At 42.0% G+C, this 23,987-nt stretch overlaps 1 protein-coding gene across 2 annotated transcripts in view; it reads right to left on the bottom strand.

The window, feature by feature from the left end:
* Positions 1 to 23,987, bottom strand: part of LOC149311390 (uncharacterized) — a 156,076-nt gene that overhangs the window by 67,168 nt on the left and 64,921 nt on the right. Inside the window, exons 6-12 of one of the 2 annotated variants that reach the window (XM_089528558.1) lie at positions 14,195 to 14,278; positions 13,588 to 13,608; positions 7,325 to 7,399; positions 6,783 to 6,818; positions 6,077 to 6,139; positions 4,001 to 4,054; positions 3,761 to 3,796 (exon numbers count right to left, since the gene is read on the bottom strand). In XM_089528558.1, the coding sequence (XP_089384684.1) occupies positions 3,761 to 3,796; positions 4,001 to 4,054; positions 6,077 to 6,139; positions 6,783 to 6,818; positions 7,325 to 7,399; positions 13,588 to 13,608; positions 14,195 to 14,278 (369 nt within the window). Of the gene's footprint in view, positions 1 to 3,760; positions 3,797 to 4,000; positions 4,055 to 6,076; positions 6,140 to 6,782; positions 6,819 to 7,324; positions 7,400 to 13,587; positions 13,609 to 13,650; positions 13,841 to 14,194; positions 14,279 to 23,987 lie in introns of those variants that run through there. The other variant, XM_089528559.1, reaches the window with a different exon arrangement.

Below are 23,987 nucleotides of genomic sequence, written 5' to 3'. Positions count from 1 at the left end.
GCATGCTGTGCTTTGAGAGGAGTTATCTTGCCTTGTCCTAAAATATTGCAGGTGAAATAGTTTATAGACTCAGCAATCTTTTAAATGCCTCAGAGTTATGCTGCATCTTTTTTCTATGTGTATTTAACATTGTTGTGAGAGAAAAGAAAACATCAAGGTGACTTTTCCCTATTCAGTTGGCTAAAATTGCCAGCTATTGCAAGTTATTCTGAGCAATCATTCACCACATGCTCAGCTAAATCACTCCACTGGGAAACCAGCATCTGCAAGAACCTTCTTATCAGTCATCTTAGCTTTGCAGCTTCTCAAGACTATAGCAATTTCCTGTCATTATGGATAAAGAACACTGTATGTAAGTACTACTGTTAACGGCTTTCTTTAACATTTGCGTCACAGCAATTACATGCTTTCCTATTTGAGTTTAGCTTCACATATCCCTAATATTTGAAGGCAAACAGTGATCTAGAAATGAAATGTTGCTGTACCACTTGGAAAAGTTATGCCCAAGTAAGCTAAGACTTGCCTGTAGTTATCTAGGTTGTTTCTGTCTCCTTTAAAAAAAATAAATGTTTGTTCTCTTCTAATATCTCATGGTTTGAATCATTTCTTGCAAACCATCTTGAAAGTATTATTTTGTTAAATAATAGTAATAGTAATAATGGGGATGCAGTGGCTCAAATGGTTAAGATGCTGACTCTGTTGATTGCATGATCGGCAGGTAGGCAGTTCAAGGCCATGATGGGGTGAGCTCCTGTCACTAGTCCCAGCTTCTGCCAACCTAGCAATTTGAAACCATGCAAATGCAAGCAGATACATAGGGAAGGTAACAGTGTTCGGTGCAGTCATGCTGGCCACCTGACCACCAGAGCAGTCTTCAGACAACACTGGCTCTTCGGCTTAGAAACAGAGATGAGCACCGGCCCCTACGGTCGGTTACAACTAGACATTCATGTCAAGGGACTACCTTTACCTTTTAATAGTAATAATAACAATACTGGTTGTGGTGGTGACAACAGCAATAAAAATAATCATCAGAATCTTGTGAAGTATGGCAATCTGAGAGCTACTGAATGACCAGTTAGGGATTTAGATCTGAGTTTCCCTACTTCTGCAACCACTAGCTTTCACATTGTTCCCCCTTGCCAGAATTCAACCTGGTCAATAATATTCCATATTAATAAAGGAATATAGAGGTAGTGCCCCAAGAATTCTTTTTCCTTCTCCTTCCCTCTCTCTCCCATTCTCTCTCTCTCCCTGTATGTGCACAATGTTTCCACATGCAGGGGAAGGGTTTGCCAATTTTAATCGTGAAGTGCAGCATAACCCCAAACTGTTCCAGTTTGGTAAGGACAGTCCTGATTGATCCTGTCATTCTCCTTGTTCAGCTGCTTTCAAAATGTCTCATTTTCTCTCTCTTCCTCTCTCTCTCTTTTCACTCCCTTCCTTTGTCCTCAGCTTACTTCAACTGCTGCAAACTGAGTTCAAAACAGTACTCTTAGGGGCTGTGCAGACGAGTGGCTCCACGACACCTGTTTTTGCCTCATAAGGAGGCCATGGCAACCAGACTCTGTTGTCTCTGGAAGGACCAAACAGAACCCGCTTCTTGGTGGGTTCTTTTTGTGTCCCCAAAGGGGTGCCATTGGCACTGCACCCAAGAGACGTCATCATGGTGCACCCCAAGATGGCATCCAGGCAGCAAAACTAAGGCTTGGAGCGTGTGGACGCTCAGCCCTAGTTCACCTGCAGGCCGGCACAAAGTGTACAGGCTCTTAGTTGCCACCCATTAACTTGGGGAGAGGAGAGGAGGGGTGGAACATTGCTCTTCCCTGTAGACTCAGGCAAAAGCAAACTGCCGCAGTCTTTCCTGACATGTTTATTCTTCCCCATTGACTTCATCTGCACTGTGGAAATAATCCAGTTTGACACCACTTTAATTGTCATGGCTCAATGGTATGGAATTCTGGGAATTGTAACTTGTTGTGGCACCAGTGTGCTCTGATAGAAAAGACTAAATTCCCACAAATCTACAAATACCAGAATTCCATAGCATAGAACCAAGGTACTTAAAGTGTGTCAAAATGGATTATTTCTGCAGTGTGGATGCAGCCTCCAATAATATTTGCCATCTTAACCACCCTCTAAAGTTCCCCGGCCATGTGTGTCCCCGTTTGCATCTGTGAAATGTAGGATGGTATGGTGCAGCCTTCGACACTGAGTTGAATGTCCCCTTGGAAGAAACCTGTGGGAGCAACTTTTATGACGAACATGAGAGTCTGTGGCAAGAAAAGAAAGTAAGGCGGGATACAGACGGGCAGGGGAAGACGTCTTGGAAGTGTATTCTGCTGAATACGGAGCCTCCAGACCGCCCGCCCCGGGGGCGTGGCTCAGGTGATGGGGCTTCCACATGGGGGGTAGTGAAGACGCCTCACCTGGGGCCGTTTCTGACCCGCAGTTTCCAAACCGCCACCTCGGAGGACGCTGCAAAGAGAGAGGCAGCTTCTGCACGGGCGGCCAAAAACGGGGCTTTTTTTTTTCCTTTTGCCGGCTGGCGGATGCACAGCTGCGCAGCTGCGGCACTCAGCAGCGGCGGCAGAAAGCTTATGTGCACATTTAAAGTGCCCAGGCCCCTTTAAAACTTTTTCCCTCGCCCTGCCCAAGAACAATAGTGGTCTCCTGCCAGCTGGTGATCAGCTGGTGTTGGCATCCTTGTCCGCTTGCACGTTGCCAATGTCACCAGCATCATGGATGCCTCCTCTCCTTTGGTCCCCGCGCTCTTGCTGAATCTGCAATGCACAGCCACAGCTGTCGCCGCTGCCACCGCTGTCCCCCTGCCATCCCCCATCACCTCCCTTGTACATATGTAAATATTTAAAGTTTTAGGGGTTTTATTGTTAGGAGAAAATGGCACAGGAATGTGTGTAGGGGTTCACTTTAAATTCCAAACTTTCCCCGATTCTAGCAGCGCATGCGTACATGTTGCTCTAGGGTTAGGGTTAGGGTTACGAGTCTTAAAATGCGCTGCAGCTATGCTGCAGCTTCCACACCTGCATGGCAGCTGATGCTGCAATTAAAGCCTGACTGCAAACTGCGCATGTTCCAGGACCCCGACTCATTATGTGACGCAGCAGACACGGAGCTTTTAAATGGGCAACTTAAATTAGCAGCGTAACAATTCTGGCGTACCGGTGCAGCAGCTTACAGACGGAGCTGCGCAGCTGCGCATCATACAGAAAAGAAGCGGGGAAAAGCAGCACCTTTTTAATGCCGCTTCTTCCCGCTTGGGGCGTGCGGGCAGCGTGTTCATGGCAGCATTCAGGTAAGGGCCGTCTGAAGGCTCTACCTTCATGTCGTCATGAACACACCCCTTTTTGCCCGTCTGTATCCCGCCTAAAAGGAAGAGAAATCGTCCACTGCAGCTCCCAACTCCATCCATGGCCCTTTGGATTTTTGCCTTAGTCAGTCTAAGCAACATTTTTAAAACCATTAAAAAGATTTGCTTTTAAAGGCCAACCCTTAATATTGAGTTACAAAGTGTAGGAAAACTATGAAAAATTAAATCTGTTCCCTGTTGATTTGAAGATTTGAGTCCTATTTTATTTATTTATTTATTTTGCTCTTCGGCTCTTTCAAACTGATTAACTCTTTGAGCAATTATAAAAGAAAGGTGTCTCCCCCCCCCCCCCATTTTTTACAGTTGTAACAAACAGCAGTCCATGGTATTGATTTTTACATAGATACTGAAGAAAAATCTCTCACTTACAGGAAGTCCACGACCTCCAGGCAACCCTGGTTCACCCTGCAAGATATAAATTTTATATTATTTTACAGACTCAAAAAACACTAATGCGTGAACAATATAAACTTTTGTTGGGGATGAGGAGAGACTTTTGAATAGAATCCTGAATCAATGACTAGCATTTTATCTTATTTGAGGTAGCAAACAGCCCTGAGGATGAGGAACAGAGGGAGGGAGGTCTAAGAATGGATATAAGACTTTTACCTTTTGTCCCTTTGGGCCAGCTGACCCTGGTGATCCATTAGGGCCTGTCAATCCCTTGAGAAATACAGTAAAACATTTTAGTGCGATAAAAATGGCATTTAGTTCATTGGAAATAACTGCTTCTAAAATGCTAAAACTAGATCAGTCAAATGTTACAGTAATACTAAAGCAAAAGAGAACAAAATTATTCCTAGAGTTGGATCCAAAGCTTTCCTTAATCTAATAGAATGATTCCACCAGTTGTTCAATCAAATGTAATACTTTGAATCCAACCCTAAGGGAGGTTCATGAATAATATTGGGAAAAACAAGTTGTAAAATACTTTCTAGATTCAAACTTATCTGAAACCAACATTTGTCTAATATCTGGATTTTCTGTTGTGCCTCTTTGAACCAGAGACCAGACCACAAATGAATACCAACTTAAACATTCAGGACTCTGGACTGTGGTCACAGTCATCGCTAAAGACACACAGGAATTAATTGAATGGCTTTTAAAAAGAGAATAAAACAACACACCACTTCTCAGAACTGGCTTAGTTTTAATAATAAATGGTACAGCAGTTCAATTTTCTTGCTTTTAATTAGTCTGAAAGGTAGTGATTTGATAAATGATCACTTAAAATCTGTTTATTTTAAAGTCATATTTAATAAATAAATAATAAATAAATTATTTATTTATATTTCCCGCCTCTCCCTGCAGATTGAGGCGGAATTACATCAGTAAAATACAGTACAAAACATAGATACACTCAATAAAATAACAAATCATCATCTAATCATCCAATAGTCAGAGAAGTTTATCGCATGGGGGAAAAAACGTTCCCCGATGCGTTCTAACAAGCATGGGTGCGGGCGCACATGGAGCGTGATGGGAACCCAATGGGTCCCAGAACGCTAGTTTACCGCACGGCGGAACGCCACCGTCGCTGCCGGGCGTTTCCATCGGGTTCCCAATGTGTTCCAGAGGGTGCCATTTCTGGGAACAGTTTCAAAAGCGTTCCCAGAATGGCGCCTCCTGGAACACATTGGGAACTCAATGGGAACACCCGGCGGCGGTGGTGGCGGCGTTCCGCCGTGCGGTAAACTAGTGTTCTGGGACCCATCGGGTTCCCATCACGCTCCGTGCGCGCCCGCGCTCGTGCTCGTTAGAACGCATCGGGGAACGTTTTTTCCCCCATGCGATAAACTTCATACTGTCATAGTCAGGGGTGGAGCATTTCAATCTGATAATCCTTATATAAGATCGGGTGGGTACACTCACTGGAAGAGATCCGTCTTGAGTGCCTTTTTAAAGGCATCTAGGGTAGTAATGAGATGGATCTCTTCCGGCATGCTGTTACACAACTGAGGAGCTGCGAAGTTGTTATAGGAAGTTGTTATCAATCTAGTCCTATGGTGTTCTAATGTATTCTTTCCAGAGGTTCTAAGAGTGCGGGGCGGATTATGTATGGAGAGGCATAACTTGGGCCTGAGCCATGTAGTGCTTTAAAGGTAATAACCAACACCTTGTATTGTGCCCAGAAGCTAATCAGCAGCCGATGAAGAGATTTTAACACCTCCGCTTGCCCTCCATCTCCTCTGCTCAGCACTGCTGATGTGCTCCCCAAATCTGCTCTGGAGAGTTCCTGATCTCACCAGAAAAGATCTGGAGCTGCAAGGAGATGGAGAATCCATTCCAACATCGCTGTTCATTCTGCAAGTGTAGATCAGAGCCAGTGCCAGCTGCTGAATTATCCCAAACCAATGTCCAGTCATTGCCTTCCAGCATGGCATGGGCCAGTTTCTGTAACCTTTCTTTGACAGATGTTTCCTTTCCATTTTGACATTTCTTTTCCTTTTCTTATGCCCCTCCCCAAGCAAGCAAGAAAGTTTCAGCACTCAGTAAAATACATATATGTTTGCTGCAAGGAGTTCTGGGAGGAATGAGGCCTCTCTTGGGAGGGTTTTCATGATTTGGAAATATCCGTCTGGGGATCATGTTATGATGACAAGTTGCCTACACTGCAGTCATACCAGAGGCACACCTCATGGACAGAGATTCTGTTTCATTTAGGAGAAGTAAAAGTCTACTCACATCAGCTCCTGGTACTCCTGGCAATCCAGGGACCCCTGTTTTACCTGGCTCACCATCTGGACCCTGCAGGGATGAATTGAACACAGACAAATGGAGACTGTGGATGTATGCAGGGAAGATGCAGTTGTAGCTATGCATTTCATTGAACTAAGGGTGTTATCACATGATGATATATAGCACAAAAAAACCTGTTGAAATAGCACTGTTCCAGTAGACTGAAACGTACTGTTTTAAGACTGGGTGATATCACACACTTGCAAAAGCTCTGGAATAAAAGTGGCATAATAAGGCTTTCTCAAATTGCCACACAACTGACCATAGCCCCACCCAATGTCTTCCACATCATTTCACACATGTGCACACATGTTAAGCAGCTTTCTCATTTTGCAAGGGAAAAATGGAAAAACACAACTACTGGCATCATGGAATGATTGAGATATTGCTATTGTGGAGAACTGAATTATTGCACACTCAAAAAATGGTTGATGGGAAGCGGCATCACGGGAATTCAGTTTCGTGCTGTGAATTGAATATGCTGTTTTGATAACAGGAGTCCAGCAATATGCCCATGAGAGAAACACACTGTCATAAGATAGAAACAAAGCAATAATGGAATTAGCAAAGTTTGTTCGTACTATACATCATGGTGTGATAAAGCCCTAAACTAAAACAAAACAAAACATGCAAAGCAGTATCAGCTACTTACCGGAGGGCCTGGTGGTCCATTAGGTCCTCTGTCTCCCTAGTGGAATGGAGCAAGAAATAGTAAAATAGAATACATTTTAAGTCTTGCGATGACATTCACAATTCCACATAGAAAGGATTAACACATATATTAACAGAAGAAATCCTAATTGCTGGGATCTCTAGTAGATAGGATTATTCCTAAATTACAGTAATTTAATTTGCAGATTACAAATGCTAATCTCACATAAGACTTTATTGCAAATGAGAAGAATCATATTATATGTCGTGCCATTTATGCTGAAAATAAAGTATGATCCATGCCCCTAGTAGCCCCTGAAAGATGTGACTTGGAATGCACAGCTAGGATTCTTGGCACAGAAGGGCAGTAAATAATTTTACTGCCATTTAACAGGGCATCATAGAGAGCTGCCAAACCCAAGTGTCTCATGTTAAATATACTCAGAAAGGACAGCAATGCCATTGTATGATCATGGGGAAGAATTCCTCACTGGCTGGCTAGGCTTTGCTGTACAGTCGAGGCCATGTGCAAGGTATACTTACATCTATGCCATCAATGCCAGGAACTCCAGGTGGGCCTGGGGGGCCGGGGGGGCCTTGTGCTCCTGGGGGGCCTCTCTGGCAGGGAAATAAAAAAATAACACTTTAAAGAATGAAGGCAGTGAGCGCAGAAATCATGTCATGCAGAGGAAAGGGAAAAGGTTGGGAGCCAAGCAAATTACATTTTGGCAAGGCAACTCTCAGAATCTTCCAGCCAGCATAGGATTGTTGTCCTCAAAAACAACTTGGTTATTACCATCTTCGGCTGATGCACCAACTATGCCGCCACTAAGAGTTGGAAGACCTAAGGATGGTAGTGCACATGCTGGAAACCTCAAGACTGAACTTCTTCAATGCACTGTATATTGGGCAACCTCTGTATCAAGTTTAGAAACTTCAGCTAGTTCAGCCCAGATTTGATTACTGGGACATCCAAGAGTGGTCACATTGCACCAGTATTAAAATCACTTCACTGGCTGCCAACTAGTTTCTGGGCCAGGTACAAAGTGTTGGTTATTTCCTTTAACGCCCTACATAGTTTGGATCCAGTTTACCTACAACATCACCTCCTCCCATATAATCCACCCTATATGCTCAGGTCCACTGGCAGATATTTACTCTGGTCAGCCAGGACTAGGTTGGCAACTAACAGCCAGAGGAATTCCTCTGCAGCCGCCCCTGGACTGTGAAATGACCTGCCGGAAGAGATTTGTCAGCTGAATACAATGTCTGAATTTAAAACAGCATTGAAAACTAATCTCTTCCAGGAGGTCTACCCAGATGATTTTTAAATTGTGAATTTTAAATAATTAATTTTAAATGTGGATTGTTTTAATATGTTGTATATATCTTATTTGTCTTTTAAAATTGATGTGTATTTTAACTGACGTGTTTTAACTAACAAATAAAATATATATTTTTTTAATTTATACCCCCCTCTCTGTCAGAGACAACTGGGGCGGCTTACAAGTTAAAATTGTACAATCCTGAATCCCCATATCCCACCCTCCCTTAAAATAACAATTAAACAATTAACAATTTTAACACATACCTTAAAATAAACAAATCAGACAGTGGCTATAGCGGATTCAGAGGGTTCCAATTTGGTAGTCGGTTATCTATTTGGGAAAGGCCTGCCGGAAGAGATCTTTCTTAACAGCCTTTTTAAAGTTGTTTAATCTGATAATATGACAGATCTCCTCCAGCAGGCAATTCCATAATCCGAGAGTGGTTGCCGAGAAGGTCCTCTGGGTAGTTGCAGACAGCCTAGTTTTTATAGGTTGTAATAAATTCTTCCCAGAGGACCTGAGTGTGCGGGGTGGATTATACAGAATGAGGCAGTCCCAAAGATAGGTTGGACCCAAGCCATTTAGGACTTTAAAGGTCATAACCAACACCTTGTACTGCGCCCGGAAACTAATAGGCAGCCAGTGGAGCAATTTTAAAATAAATGTTACGTGATCGTTTCTACCTTTACCAAAAACCAAGCTGGCTGCCATGTTCTGCACTAATTGAAGTTTCTGAACTAAGCACAAGGGTAGCCCGATGTAGAGTGCATTGCAGAAATCGAGTCGGGAGGTTACCATCACATGTACCACAGTATCTAGATCCCTCACTTCCAGGAAAGGACGCAGTTGACGCATCCTATTTTTTACACTCCTCTTCCCATCGATCAAGGAGGAGAACAAGAACAGTTAACAAGCAACATAAGTTGCCATTTCTGAGCAAAGTGATTGAGAGGACCATGTAAAAATGAATAGGAGTGTCAAAATGAATTAATTCTGGCAGCAACCTTAGATCAGGAATCTTTTGTTAACTCTCCAGCAGCATACTTACAGCTGTAGTGAATGGAGAAGTCTGCTCTCTTTCCTTCGCTGCTTACTCTGGGTGGGTAAGAACAGCAAGGAGTAAGCATGGTGCAGTGTTTGGAGTATTGGAGTAGGACTCTGGAACACCAGGGTTTGAATCCTCACTCAGCAATAGAAAGTCATTGGATGACCTTGGGCAAGTCATACTTTCTCAGTCTCAGGGAAAGCCAAAGGCAAAACTGCCCTAAATAAATCTTGCCAAGAAAACCCTGGATAGGGTTACTGCCCACTGGAGTTGATCTGAAGGCACATCACAGCAGCAACAACAAATAACAACACCCAGAGGGTTTCCATCACTGACTGGGAATTCAAAGCTTGGCCTCTTGGAATCATACACCAACATTCAAACTACTATACCAAATCTTTACCGATTTGCTGCATCAACTGTAGTTGAAACTAGTAATTGGATTCAAGCCCTAGTTTTGCTCTCTGCTGATGGGCTCTCTTGCTCTCTTTCTCTTAACAAACTACAAAAACCAGGATTTCACAAGATGTTGCCATTGCAGTTAAAGTAAAATATAGAGCTGTAACAGTGTGCTGTGGTAAGAACCTTTCTGCCTCTGTCCATGACATCCTTTTTTCTCTTTCTTCAGTCTTCCACCCAGTTTTGCTTCCCAGTATCTCTCTTTTTCTCTCTCTCCTCTTCTCTCTTTCTCAATATTCTCTCTCTCTCCTCTTTCTCTCCCTTCCATTCACATTTCACCAGGCACTGGCAGAGCCAGTTATGCTTCTCTTCCATTTTAAACTTGCAGAACAGTTCTGGCATCCTGCAAACGATGTGGCTTCTTTTGCACCAGGCATCTTGATTTCCCTTGGGCCCATTCACATTAAGAAATAACCCAGTCTAGAAACCGGGTTATTGCACTGATTCTACTTGGTGCAGTTTGCAGGGGGCAACCAAAAAGGCCATTTAAACTGGTGCATTTGGCACCAGATCCTTTAGCTGTTCTTTGTTTAATAACTGCAATGATCCATATCTCTGATAGTGTGAGTAAGCTATTGGATCAATTAAGATCATGCAGCCACCATTCAGAAATGGGGGCACCACCATTTTGATCCAGAATGGTGGTGAATGGGAACATCAGACCAGATTTAAATGCCATGGAGAGATTTGTTGCCTTAAAATGTAGTGGGAATGGTGAATCAATTTTGAATCGATTCACAGATGTGAATCTCTCAGTGTAAAAAAATGTAAGTGTGACTGGCCCCCTTGAGGGGCTCCAGGAACCACATGAAGACTTATAAACCCTCTGTAGAAATGAAGGTGCTAAGCACAACTGAAGTTTTGCTCTGCAGGCACAAAAGCTGTTCTGTAAGTTCTCTCTGCATTACAGAGCTCTGGACTTGCAACCAGCTTTAGTCCAACCTTAGTGGTGCAGCTGAGAAGGACAGAGTTAAATATCCCCACATCTTTGGGAGAAGGAGGCCATTTCACCCCATCTATAGCTGCTGCAGTGCTGCAAAATTAATGTAGTTTGACACCACCTTAACTATCAGGGTTCCATCCTTTGGCATCCTGGGATTTGTAGTTTGTTGTGGCACCAGCACTCTCTGAAAGAGAAGGCTAAATATCTCACAAAACTACAAATGGCAGGATTCCATAGCACCAACCAATTGGGACCATCATTATATCCAGATGTGTCTTGTGAGAGACATATACAGTGAAATATTTAAAAACAACCCACTATGACCCTTTTTGCACTAAGAATTTTCTTTTTAAAAAAGCCACTGTGAACTCCATCCAAATACACTACATTTTTGCAAGCCATACAAATTACATTTTTCAGAAATAATTTTGAGGCGGGCACTCAAATTCTACAACACAATCTACTGTTTTCTCTTTTTTTATGACTAAATTCCAACCGCCAAGCAAAGTTAGCTTCACAATAGGTGCTTTGTGTGAAGTCAGCCTCCATGAGGCCCCTTTCTCTAGCCTCACACCTCACAGAGAAGGTGAACTACACAGACACTGAAAGCATTTTCAGTGGCACCTATTTGCCAGTCAGTTTCAGGGTGTGGGAACTCTACTCTTAGTCACAATTCACACAGCCAGCATTTTAAAAGATGGTTTTTTCTTCAGATTGAAGAAGTGTAGCAATCATAGTGTGTAGCAAAAGCTGTTGCTCGCCAAAATAAATGTTTGTCTCCAGGGCATCACAGTACATTTTTTATTTTCTGTGTAAAAACCATGAATAATTCTTTTTCCTCCCCTTGTATGTGGTAGAGAAGGCTCCATATTATAGAAGTTCAAGTCACACCAAAAATTAGGGTTCTGTGGAACACTTGGTTAGGAGCATAGCAACAGATTAGCATGGTTTATGATTTGGACTTTATTTTTCTGGACATTTTGGGGGGTTGAATCCCCAAAAGTTTTCCATTTTATCTGCTTATTACAGTGCATGAGTATGTGTGAGGCTGCTTTATACTGCAACACACTCACACCCAGCCATATAGAATAATTCCACCAAACACTAGATGTGCATTATAGTGAAGCACAGCACCTTCATAGGGCTCTGCACCTCAGCCTAGTGGGCTGGGATCCCAAGATAAGTAGCAAGTGGAATGAAATTAATCAGAGAGAGGTTTCCTGTTCCTTTTTCCCTATAATAGCCTCCACTCTCCATTCCACATTATTCAGATGTCCCTCTGGAAAGGCTATATAAATTCACTCTCCTATGAATTTCCTTCCACTCACTTATCTTAATATCATACACTATGGACCACTGTGAGTACATCTAGACTGTAGTTTGACATCACTTTAACTACCATGGCCTGTAGACCTCGTTAAATTACAAATCACAGGATTCCATAGTAGTGTCAACCGGCATTATTTTTACAGTGTAGATGCACACTGTATGTTGTGTTGTGTGCCTTCAAGTCTTTTTGGACTTATGGCAGCCCTAAAGTGAACCTATCATGAGGTTTTCTTGGTATGATTTGTAGAGGAGGTTTGCTATTGCCTTTTCCTGAGACTTTTGAAAGCATGCGATTTGTCCAAGATCACCCAGTGGTTTCCATGGCCAAAGTGGTAATCAAACCCTGGTCTCCAGAATCATAGTCCAACACTCAAACCACTATGCCATATTGGCTATTAGTTAACAGAAAATAACTATCACCTCTTGGTGATAGTTGGTTATACTCTTGGTGATACAAAATCACTAATGTGTACAAGAATCCCCACTGCACGCATAAAATATATTTAAAAGTCCAGCTTTTGCCACCCCAACAGTTATAACAACAGGATTACTTAAGAGATAGTTAAAGTGTGTTAATTAATCTTTTAAGTATGTGACCACAATAAAAGAGGGCTTTGAGTTGATTAGAATAATTTTTGTTGTTGTTCTTTGCCTCCACATTGTTTCTGAATTATGGCAGCCCTAAGGAAAGCCCTTAGGCTCCTAAAGAAGGGTTTTTATTGGCAAGATTTGTTCAGGAAGGGGTTGTCATTGCCTTCCTCTGAGGCAGAGAGATGAAAAACTTGCCCAAGATCAATTGGGTTTCCATGGACGAGCAGGGATTTGAACCCTGGTCTCAGAGAGCCCTAGTCTAGCACTCAAATCACTACACTTTGAAAAATTTTACAAAACTAAAAGTTTTTCTCAAAGAACCAGGGATATCAGATTTAGAGTTGGGGAACTATTCCAATATTTGGCATACAGAATCAATGGGATGGATCCAGATATAATCATATTTAAGAGCAGACTTGATGAAACTACCAAGACTAATTTAAATGATTTCAATTTATTTACTCTCAAGATCAGCTAAGTCTGGGTCCACCCCACCACATAGATCAGAGATACATACACCCCTGAAATGAGGTCACTTCAACAATGTGGATCATATCCACCTTCCACCTCTGATCTGACAAAATGGCATCCTTGCAAACTAGGCTTAACCAAAATAAAGAACATGAGAACTACCAAATATCCATTTAAGGGTGTATCTGCACTACATAGTTATATCAGTTTGATGTCAGCTACCACGGTTACATCTTATGGAATCCTTGGATCTGTAGTCTGGTGAGGTCCTTAGAATTCTCTGTAGACAGTACTAGAGCTCTTTAGTTACAAATTCTAAAGACATCTCCAAACTACACATCTCAGGAGTCCTTAATACTGAGCTATGCCAATTAAAATGGTATGAGACTGCTATAACTGAGCAGTGCAGATACACCTTAAGTTAAGCATTTCATTTCCAACAGTAGTCATGGCTGGATGGTCCTGAGAAGTTCAACAGCAGCTTCTGATATGTTTTCTGACACAATCTTCCACATTATAAGTGTGCACACTATCAACAAAATAGGTAAGAAAAGAGTAAAAAAAAAAACAGTGAGAAGGATACAGAACCACTTTGACCCCTCTCTAACACTCATTGAGTAACCCTGACATTCAGACTTACCTTGATGATTGTCTGGCTTATCTGGAAAAAAAAAACACAAGAGAAAAGTCAGGCAAAACTTACTTGAGCTAGGCAAAGGCAAATGGCTTGCAGGAAAAACCCTAGGAGGCAGGAAAACTTCTTGCCTGGAGCAGAGCTAGCCATAGACCCTTCTCTAGATTGATCAATGGATAGAAGGATTGTCACAGATGAATTTTAGGATGCAAAAATCCACACATACACCCCAGGACTCTGCCAAAAAGCCTTAGGAAAATCAGTGCCTGGCATAGGCACACAGTTATTTTGCTAATGAATGGCTGTGGAGGAGGGTAGCAGAGATTGGAGGAAACCTGATGGCTGGAAAAGGAGGGATTGAATAACACCAGCTATTTTTTAACCCTTTGCCCTGCAGATAGTACTATGCACCTCCAAGTACTATCTATATTCACACATATACTGTACTAAGGCTAGAACACGCAGACAAGGAAAGCTCTTATTCCACTCTGTATATGTTTTCTTTCCAGACCCTCTATTGATAGCTTTGGGAAGGAAATACATTAAGAAATTTTGGATTTTTACCCCACAGAAATTGAAAGTGTTAAACACTGATCTTCAGTTATTTTCTTACCGAGCTCCTGGCTGTAAGTTCACCGCATGTTTCTCTCTGAGGTCGTTGAGGATCACAATGAATCAGCATCCACTGGATCTCAAACTAAGGACAAAAGAGACAGAAGACACTTGTTTAACTGGTAGATAGCCACCTTCTAGTAGCACTTTGGCAATAGAATCATGCTAAAATAACCATGTCATCTTTATAATCTCTGCGTATTTGTTTTAAGTTTGTCCCTTTCTTTAGGATAACAGCAGTTCTTTGTCTCACCAAACCTCACAGATTTTGGGGGGAGGTGATCTTTGTTCCCATACTGTGGACAGAAAGCTGAGATTAGCAAGAGAGCAAAAGGCCATGTGGTGATTCCATGGATAAGCCAGAAATTGCATCCAGACCTCTGAGCATATGTCATAGTATATCCAGTTTTTATATATATTTGTGCAAACTGGACAGTGATGAAAGCTGACAGGAAGAGAATCATTTGAAATGTGACATGAGAAGACAGTTCTACAGACAATATAGATGGCCAAAAAGACATACATGAGCAAATCAAACCTGAACTCTCCCTAGAAACCAAAATGCTAAACTGAAGTTATCGTAGTTTGGACATATCATGCAACGACATGACTCATTAGCAAAGATACTAAAGCTTGGCAAAGTGGAAAGCAGTTGGGCAAGAGGGTGACTGCATTGCTGGTGGGCACACTCAAGGAAGCCACAGCCCCAGGTTTGCTAGATTTTAACAGGACTGTTAGTTACAGGGTGCCTTGGAGATCTTGAGTTCATAACGTTGCTGTTAGTTGAAACTTATTGAACAGCAATTAATAACAAAAACTCTAAATTTAAACAAACTCTAGACTATACCATATAGTGTGTGTGTGTGTGTGCATGCATACGCGTGCACAAGCTTGGAACTTCAAGCCATTTCTGACTTAGGGTAATGCTCAAGTGAGCCTATCATGGTGTTTTCTTGGCATGCTTTGTTTAGAGGAAGCTTCTTTTTGCTTTCCCTTGAGGTGATTTGCCCATGGTCACCCAGTGGGTTTTATGGCCAAGCTGGAAATTGAATTCTGGTCTCCAGAGTCATGGTCCACTCAAACCACTATGCCATGCTGCTGCTACCAAAATACAAAGATCAGCTAGTACAAAGATCAAATTTACTGTCTATGTCTAGCCCTCCTAAATGTAATGAGGCCATTAGAAATGTATACCTTCTAGAAGACTAGAGGGATATGTTGAATATCTAAAAGACCAAAAGAGTGTTTGCTTATATCAGGGGTGGGAATCATGCTCCAGTTTTCTGGACTGCAACACTCAGCATTCCCCACCATTAGCTATGCTGCTAGGGCAGCTGTGATTTGCAGTCCAACAACACCTGGAAGGATGAACAATCTGTACCCCTGCAGGTCATAGTGGGTTTTAGGAAAACAGAAAATTATAGTATCACTCTTCCTGATTATATGAACATGCAGAGGAGCATATCATAAAATGGACAAAAGAAGTAGGAATATAACCTCTGAAAAAATCCTGAGAGAAAACTGACCTATGTGAGCCACGTATCATGTTTAATGGGGAGAAAAACTGGAGAAGCTAAGGCGTATTACAGAGCGCCCAAGAAGGGTGCTCTGCCGCCGCCGCCGTTTGCTACGTCCAGGAACCATAGTGGCCAAACCGCGCGGTTCCCGGGCACAGCAAGAAAGAAGTGCCGAAATGGCACTTCTTTCTGCGACCTGGAAGTAGCGCCATGAAGCGCTAGTCGCGCACTCGCGGCGTCACTTCCGCCACACGACGTCTGGATGCTACGCATCTGCAATGTCAAAATGGCAGCCCCCGTGTGGACGGGCACTGCCATTTTGTACGGACTCGGTCCGTATTAGGGTTGAGGGGAGTCCGGAAGGGAGGCCCCTTCTCAACCCTAACACGCCCCTTCCTAACCCTAATATACCCCTTCGGCGCGTCTGTAACGCACCATAATCTTTAAAGAAAATGCCTAACAGCTAGTCTTTTTCTGTTGGAATATCTAATGAAAGGACAAAATGTAGACATATAACATCAAAGGCAATTCATAACTTTATTCATTTGACAAACCATAGGCAGCTGTATAGAGTGTGACAGCTGTACAGAGACAACATATTTCCTTCTGAAAAGATCTTTCTAAAAGCTACTGGTTCACAGAATGATAGGGTGCATCAGCACTATAGAAATAATGCAGTTTGACACCACTTTAACTGCCATGGCTCCATCCCACAGAATCCTGGGATTTGTAGTTTTCTAGGCACCAGCACTCTTTGGAAAGAAAACTAAAGTTCTTTCAAAACAACTCAGGTTTCCATAGGATGGAGTTACAGCACTTAAAATGGTATCAAATTGTCATAGATTTGCAGCATTGGAAGGTACCTTAATGGTAATCTAGATGCAAAGAAGGGAGTTGGACTGGATGGCCCTTGTGGTCTTTTCCAACTATATAATTTTATGATTCTATTCTTACTGATGTGGTAAATCCACAACTAAATCATCCCTGACAGATAGCCATCCAACTTCTGTACAGAAATCTTCAGTGAAGAAGAATTTGGATTTGAACCCATAACTCATAAAGTCTTTATCAACAGGCCCTTACTGGTTTTCAGTCAAATTCAAGTTATCATATGCAGCTCACAATAAGAAAAATCTACACATTCATTCTTTGTCTCCCAGATCAAATAAAAAGAAGCAGGTGAAAGAATGGAATGCCACAGAGAATTCCACAGTATTGGCTCCTGTGTACACTAGAAATATTCTGAGAAAGAGAGTTACTTTTGTAACACCTCTCCCCAATATGTTTATGTGTGTGTGTGCGCGCATGCACACATGCACACACAAATGTTCCTATAAAATCATGTTGTTAACTGCCATAGAGTCAATCTTGACCCATGACAACCCTGTAGATGAAACATCTCCAAGACTCCCTGTCCTTCACTGCTCTGCTTAGTTCCTGTAAGCTCATACCTGTGACCTCCTTAATAGAGGCCTTCCTCTCTTTCTGCTTCCCTCCACCTGGAGGTCTACAAATGTTTTATTTGGATGTCTGTTGAAAGCTTCTGGGAATGGTAGTTCAAAAAATGAGATTTCCAGTTTCTGTCATTAACATACTTTTCTGCATGGTACATCAGTACTTTACTGTAGTACATATTATCTGATCAGTAAAATACGCCATTGAAAATCCATATTCTTTCTTTTGAAAGAAAGGCTAATTTAGGTTACTAAATTATCCATCCTCCTCTTTCTACCAGATCACAGTGCTATTTCTGGGAATACTATGGCCCGGTACAGATGGGCACGTTGCAGCTATATTAGGACTTGATAGGGCTGGGCGTCCGGACACGCCCAGCCCTAGTGACGTCACAGGTGCACGCACCTGTCCACAGATACCTGTCAGTAGAAGCAGCGCAAAAAAAATAGCCGCCTACAGCAGCTCCTTTTTGATTGTGCATCTGTGCAACCACATGTGGATGCTGCTGCACAGCTGCACAGCAAAGGGGGCAGTGTTTTGCTGTCTGTGTGTACTAGGCCTATATTGTTTCTTTTGAGTCATTGTGAGAACTGTCATATTTTGTCTTGGTTCCTAAATAGTACTGGCACATTTATATCTACATTATTCATATAATCAATCAGACTTTGAAGTCTGAACTCCTTTAAATGGATATGAAAAATTGCCTTCATTCTCCAACATATATTTACCTGTCTCAGAAACAGTTCAGAAATTTTTGTCTGCTGCATCTTATAGTTAATTTGATTCTGTTTTCATTTTCTCTCCATGTTCTGGACTTTCCAAATTTCAAGGCTTTTGTCTTTATTTGCTTCTCCAGTATTATATTCCCTTCACATTCTGATTGCATTTTACACATATATGATCTGATTTCCAATTATTTTCAACTGCCATTGAAATGGACAGATTTTATTTCAATTTATTTGTGTATTTAGGATCAGGAATATACATTGCATCTAATTTTCTTTTATAGCATCATATCTCATTTGAAATTCTCGGTTCTATTCTTAAAAATCTTCAGACTGACAAGCAGCCAAACCAATGCACATCTTTGTTTTCCACGACTGTACTGTCAGATTATAATTATGTGGTATAAGCAATTTAGCATATATTAGTTTATTATGCCTATCACTGTCTTAATTCTATTAATGTCTTTTCACTTGTTGGCCAAACCAGCCACAGTATGGTGGACCCTACAACATGTAAACACATTTCAACCTACTCCTGACTATTGTTTGTTGAAGGATCAAATTAGTGAGATTGGTGCTCCCTTTCTATGCTCATCAGCAATGTCTAACTCAGGCATCAGCCCCTCTGCTTGCTTTCAATGAGGCTATTATTAACTCTGTGTGCCTTCATATCACCTGTCAAGTTATGGCAACCTCATGAATTTTTCCCAAGGTTTTATTAGGCAAGGGATAATCTGAGGTGATTTTGCCAGTTCCTTCATTTAGGCACGGTACATACCACCCCTTTGGGGCGGCTTGCACCCGCCCCTTTTAGCTCCGGGTTGGGGGCAGGGCAGCCTCACTGGCAGCCCTGCAGCCCCAATCTGGAGTTTTTCCGGACCACAGAGAAGCCCATAAGGAGCTCTGTTTCAGAGCTCCTTCTTGTGCTGCAACCAGGCCACCATAAGTGGCCTGGAGCGGCGCAGAGACATCACACACGCACCACACCCTTTGGATTTGGCGCGTGTGTGACGTAATCAGGGTGGCCCCCATGTAGATGGGAGGCCACTACGATTATGGTGCCGCCACGTAGTAGGGTTGCAGGGTGGGCAGACGCTCTGCCCCCAGGCAACCCTAGTACATGGCCAGGCCGGCGCAAAGCACTGGTCTGGATCGCACCTTAGTCTACAACACCTGGTACTCATTGGAGGTCTCCCATCCAAGTATTAACCAGAGTGGAGCCTACTTAGCTTCCAAGTTCAGACAAGATCTAGTGCCTGTAATTAGGCTATAATTTGCTTTTGCTTTTAACTAACATTTTGAAAGCAACTTCAAAAGCTGTGTTACCTTTCCAGTCCTGTTTAACAACCAGTCTTGGTTAATTTAAATCATGGTTATACTGCCATATGTTTTAAAAGAAGAGGAGCATGGGTATTAATGCCAGGTAATGGAAGGTTAATGGGAATGGAAGTATCAATTCAATGGATCACCACAATCTCCCCATAGGAAAAGGACAGGAATTCTTATATATGCCCTACCATTATGCAGTACTGAATGTACTTCTTTTTTAATGTGAAGTTGAAGGCTTTCATGGCTGACATCCATAGTTTTTTTGTGGGTTTTTCGGGCTATGTGGTCATATTCTAGAAGAGCTTGTTTCTGATGTTTTGCCAGCATCTGTGGCTGGCATCTTCAGAGAATGCTGGCATGGAAGCGAGTGGGATACACACACACACACACACACACACACACACACACACTGTGTGACCCTGCATATCCTCCCACCCTGAAGCCTTGCTATTCAACAACAAAACAATACACAGATTAACATGGAAATCACTCCTCCCAACCCAGGGTCACATAGTATACCCCACTCACTTCCATGCCAGCATTCTCTGAAGATGCCAGTCACAGATGCTGGTGAATGTCAGAAACAAATTCTTCTAGAACATGGTCACATAGCCCAAAACCCCCACAAAAACTACTTTTTTGTACTTCTGGGCAACATGACAAGGGGACATATGCCTGTCTTCTCTACAGCAAGATCTGCAGACTAGGGATGAGGAGACAGCTCATCAAACCCAAAGGGAGGAAAATTTGCTAGTTTCCAAAGTTTGTTCATTATTCCTTTGCTGCTTCCTCATAATATCAAAAACCGTTGGCTCTGAATGCAAAATGTACGCAACCACTTTGCCATTTCTTAGATATGAATGAAATGTGTTCCCAAAGAAGGACCACCTGAAAAGCATGAGTCTCTCTCTCTCTCTCTCTCTTCTTCTTCTTCTTCTTCTTCTTCTTTTCACAGCACATGGATACCACTGGGCATCAGGACTAATTTCAGTTCCTCACAATGCCTGCAGTTTTCATTGTTGTTGCTACTGTTGTTATTGTTGTGTACCTTCAAGTCATTTCTGACTTAGGGTGACCCTAAGGTGAACCTGTCATGGGGTTTTCTTGGCAAGATTGGTTCAGAGGAGGTTTTCCATTCCCATCCTCTGAGGCTGAGAGCATGTGACTTGTTCAAGGTCGCCCAGTGGGTTTCATGGTTGAACTGGGAATCAAACCCTGGTCTCCAGAGTCCCAGTCCAACACTCAAACCAAAAGGCCAAGTTTGTCCCTCACAGGAAAGTACCATATGCAGAATGCAAATACGTCCCTGCTCCTCTTCCCCAAATGCTTACCATAGGAATATTAAATACTTTCCCCCACCTTTTACATTTCCTCTTCAGAGAGCTTGTGGGCTTTATTGATTATATTGCCACCTGGTGGGTAATTCTGATGAGTTCATCTTCTATTTCTATGAATGATGCTCTTGTAATCAGTTTCCTTCATTTATGTAAAGAGATTTGTGATCTCTGTGATGGAGGCCCATGTTTACAAGTGAGCTAGTCAGTACATTTCATGAACGGGAAGCAGCATTTGAAAGTACCAGTCTATTTATTCTGCAAGAGATAGTATGTTGTTTGATTAACCTGAAAGAATGAATAAGAAGGATTCTCTATAAGAGAATGCTTTTTTAAAAAAAGGCAGAGTAGATATAACAAAAAGGCTGCCAGCCAATATCTGTGAGCAAAGTCCTCAGAAGCCTGTGGCAAGTAATTGCTATGGTCAACAAATCATTTAAGCCAAAGTACTTGGCTGCATTCCAGTTTATTTCTATTAATATCATTCCGTGTATAAGATTAATCAAAATGTAATAACGCATGAGCAATTTCCTTGATCTGCAGACAGACAAGACAAATATTAATGGAGCAGCAAAGCTTAAGACAAGATGGACAGCCCAACTGTATAGGACTGGGGACTGGAGTCTGATCAAGGGTGATGAAGATGAGACAATGTCAGTGCTGTAAATGAAGATAAATTGGTGATTAATGGAGGCAGCATCTGTTTTGATGTGGAGAAAAGCATACACATGTTCATGGTTGGTGGAAGCTAGAATTACTCACAGCTGATAGATAATACACTGAAGTCCCTGAGATGTACAGTATCAAGATGTTACTTCACAGACTGGCAAAGCCACCCCAGCTGGTATATGATTCCCCTCTGCCCTAGGTTGAGGCCCAATGTTGGAGTCCCAGACACAAGATTTATATGGTGAACATTTAAACAAAGGAATCTATATTGAATAAAAGCATAAAATAAAAGGGGCTGGCCTGAAGACAGAGTGCCCTCCCTCCATAACTGTCATCTTTCGGCCGTTGAGGGAGAGAACAGGCTGGCCCAGCGTCATCAGGGGCTGGCCTGAAGATACAGTGTATCTTAATTGTAGATTTTTCTTGTACTGTTTTATAATTTTCTTGTACACCGCTATGATCTATTTGGAATAGCGGTTTATAAATAAAACATCATATTATTATTATTATTATTATTATTATTATTATAAAAGCAAGCTTCTCTCCCACTTCTATAAGCTTTAAGCACAGAAAGCTTACTCCACCATATCACTCAAGTAGACTGAGTGGTGAGGATGCTAACAGATTCTCATAGAAAACCTTGCGATCTCATGTTCCTATCTCCTGGAATGCTATGCCAAGAGTGAATAACAGGTCTAGCTAGTATTGTGTACTAAGCAGGAAGTAACTCTTTCCATGTTTGGTAACTGAGTTCTGCACAAGTACTGATGACACATTCCCTTGACAACAAGGGTCACACTCCTTGCACCAGTCCTAAGTGATTGTTTCAATGACATTACAGGGAGAGCTGTGCCCTGGTACATCTAAGTGGAAAACAACTGAGACAGAGGTGTACTACTCATAGTTTCTTCCAATAGGTACTAACAGTAATGTAGTGAAGTCAAGGACTAGGGCTTTCTTTAAACCTATCCCTTTTAATTAGCAAAGAACAAAGATGTCATTTGCCAGCTTCTCAAAATTCCCTGCCCCCTTTGAACATTTCTGTGATCCTCATTGTATTTTTGTTTTAAGGTGATGGGGACAATATACATTATCCCTGTTATAAGGCAAAATACTTGAGGTGGTTTGGTGTTGCATAGCAACAAAATTCCATTCGTCTAACGAAAGAGATGCTCCAATGGTGAAGCAAACTGAGAAAAGCAGATTGTTGATATGGGTCAAGAAGGTAGCTGTTTGTGTTTTGGGGCTTTTCTTGTATGTGTAGCTATGTTGACGGCAGATTGAGTGAACAGTGAAGAAAACTGACAGGAAGAAAATCAACTCATTTGAAATGTGGTGTTGGAGAAGAGTTCTACCATGGATTGCTAAAAAGAAAAATGAATGAGTCCTAGAGCAAATCAAGCCTGAACTCTCACTAAAAGCCAAGATGATTAAGCTGAGGCTGCTCGACTTTGGACACATCATGAGATGACGTGATTCACTGGAAAAGACAGTAATATTTGGTAAGACAGAAGACAGTAGCAAAAGAAGGAGACTGTTCTACAGGTGGATTAAATCAAATTCAATCAAAGAAGCCACCGATTTGGGTTTGCAAGACCTCAGCAAGGCAGTTGATGATAGGGGCTCTTGTAGGTCTCTCATTCATAGAGTCACCATAAATCAAAATCAACTTGATGTCAAATAACAAGAACAAACTTTAAAATTTGCTACTAGACCACTGTTAAAGAAGATTTAAAAGCACACTCTTAAATATCAGAGCGATAAGAGTCAGGACATTTTTAAAATCCCATTCAATGAGGTGTAGTCAATTGCTTCAACTAAGGCCCGTTCCGCACGGGCAGAAAGTATGCGCTCGGCGCATACTAGGGTTAGAAAGGGGCATCCTTTCTGGACGCCCCTAACCCTAGTACGTGCTGAGCGCCTACAAAATGGCAGTGCCCATTCTTTTTGCTGCATCTGGGAATCGCACGGTTTGTCCACTGCGGTTCCCGGACGCAGCAACCAGTGGTGCCAGCAGAGCGCCCTTTTTGGGCGCTCTGTGAAGTGCCTAAGTCATGTATGAACTGCAGACGTGGGGCTATTCTATGTGCATAGTAAGAATTGCCTTTTTCCTTTACTTGATGAAGGATTCTAATTCAGCTAAAATAAATTAATCCTGATGCTTTTTTAAAAAAAAAAAAAAGGGTTCAGCAGAAACCATTAAGTTCATTGCCCTGTGCCATGAGCAATGCTAGCTAGGGGTTTCTGAGAGCTGTAGTCCTAAAAATAACTTTTCCAAATTCTGTTATAGACAATCCTTCTCTCTGCAAAATGTCAGGTCCAAAGCTAAAAGGGAGATATGGCAGAAGTAGGACCAATGGCTGAAACTGGCTTCTGTCTGTGTTCACTAATAAACACTAGCTCACTATTCCATGACTAAACAAACATACAGAGCACACTAGTAGCAGGAGTATATTTTAAGCCACACACCTAATGTAATTTATGAAATATACCCTTTCTTATGAATATCCAAATAGGCTTACTTTAAAACATTTTTCGCTGTTAACTGTCTGGTTCATACTTGAACATTCTTGCATTTATATTGCCTTTTTGCCAGACCCCAGTTCGTTCAAGTTGTATTGTCTTTCCTGCTTTCAATAATAAGATTCATCTGTTGCTAATACCTCTCAGTCAATTCATTATCTGGCTTCTGGTGAACAGCATTGATTACCTATGTTGTTATTGTTGTTGTGTCCCTTCACGTCATTTCTGACTTATGGCGACCC

Source organism: Sceloporus occidentalis, unplaced genomic scaffold, assembly GCF_023333645.1.
Source record: "Sceloporus occidentalis isolate IW3139 unplaced genomic scaffold, rSceOcc1.0.p SCAF_6, whole genome shotgun sequence".
NCBI classification, from domain to species: Eukaryota; Metazoa; Chordata; class Lepidosauria; order Squamata; family Phrynosomatidae; genus Sceloporus; species Sceloporus occidentalis.
The sequence above is the reverse complement of the archived record's forward strand: the minus strand, read 5'-3'. Positions and strand labels throughout refer to the sequence as shown.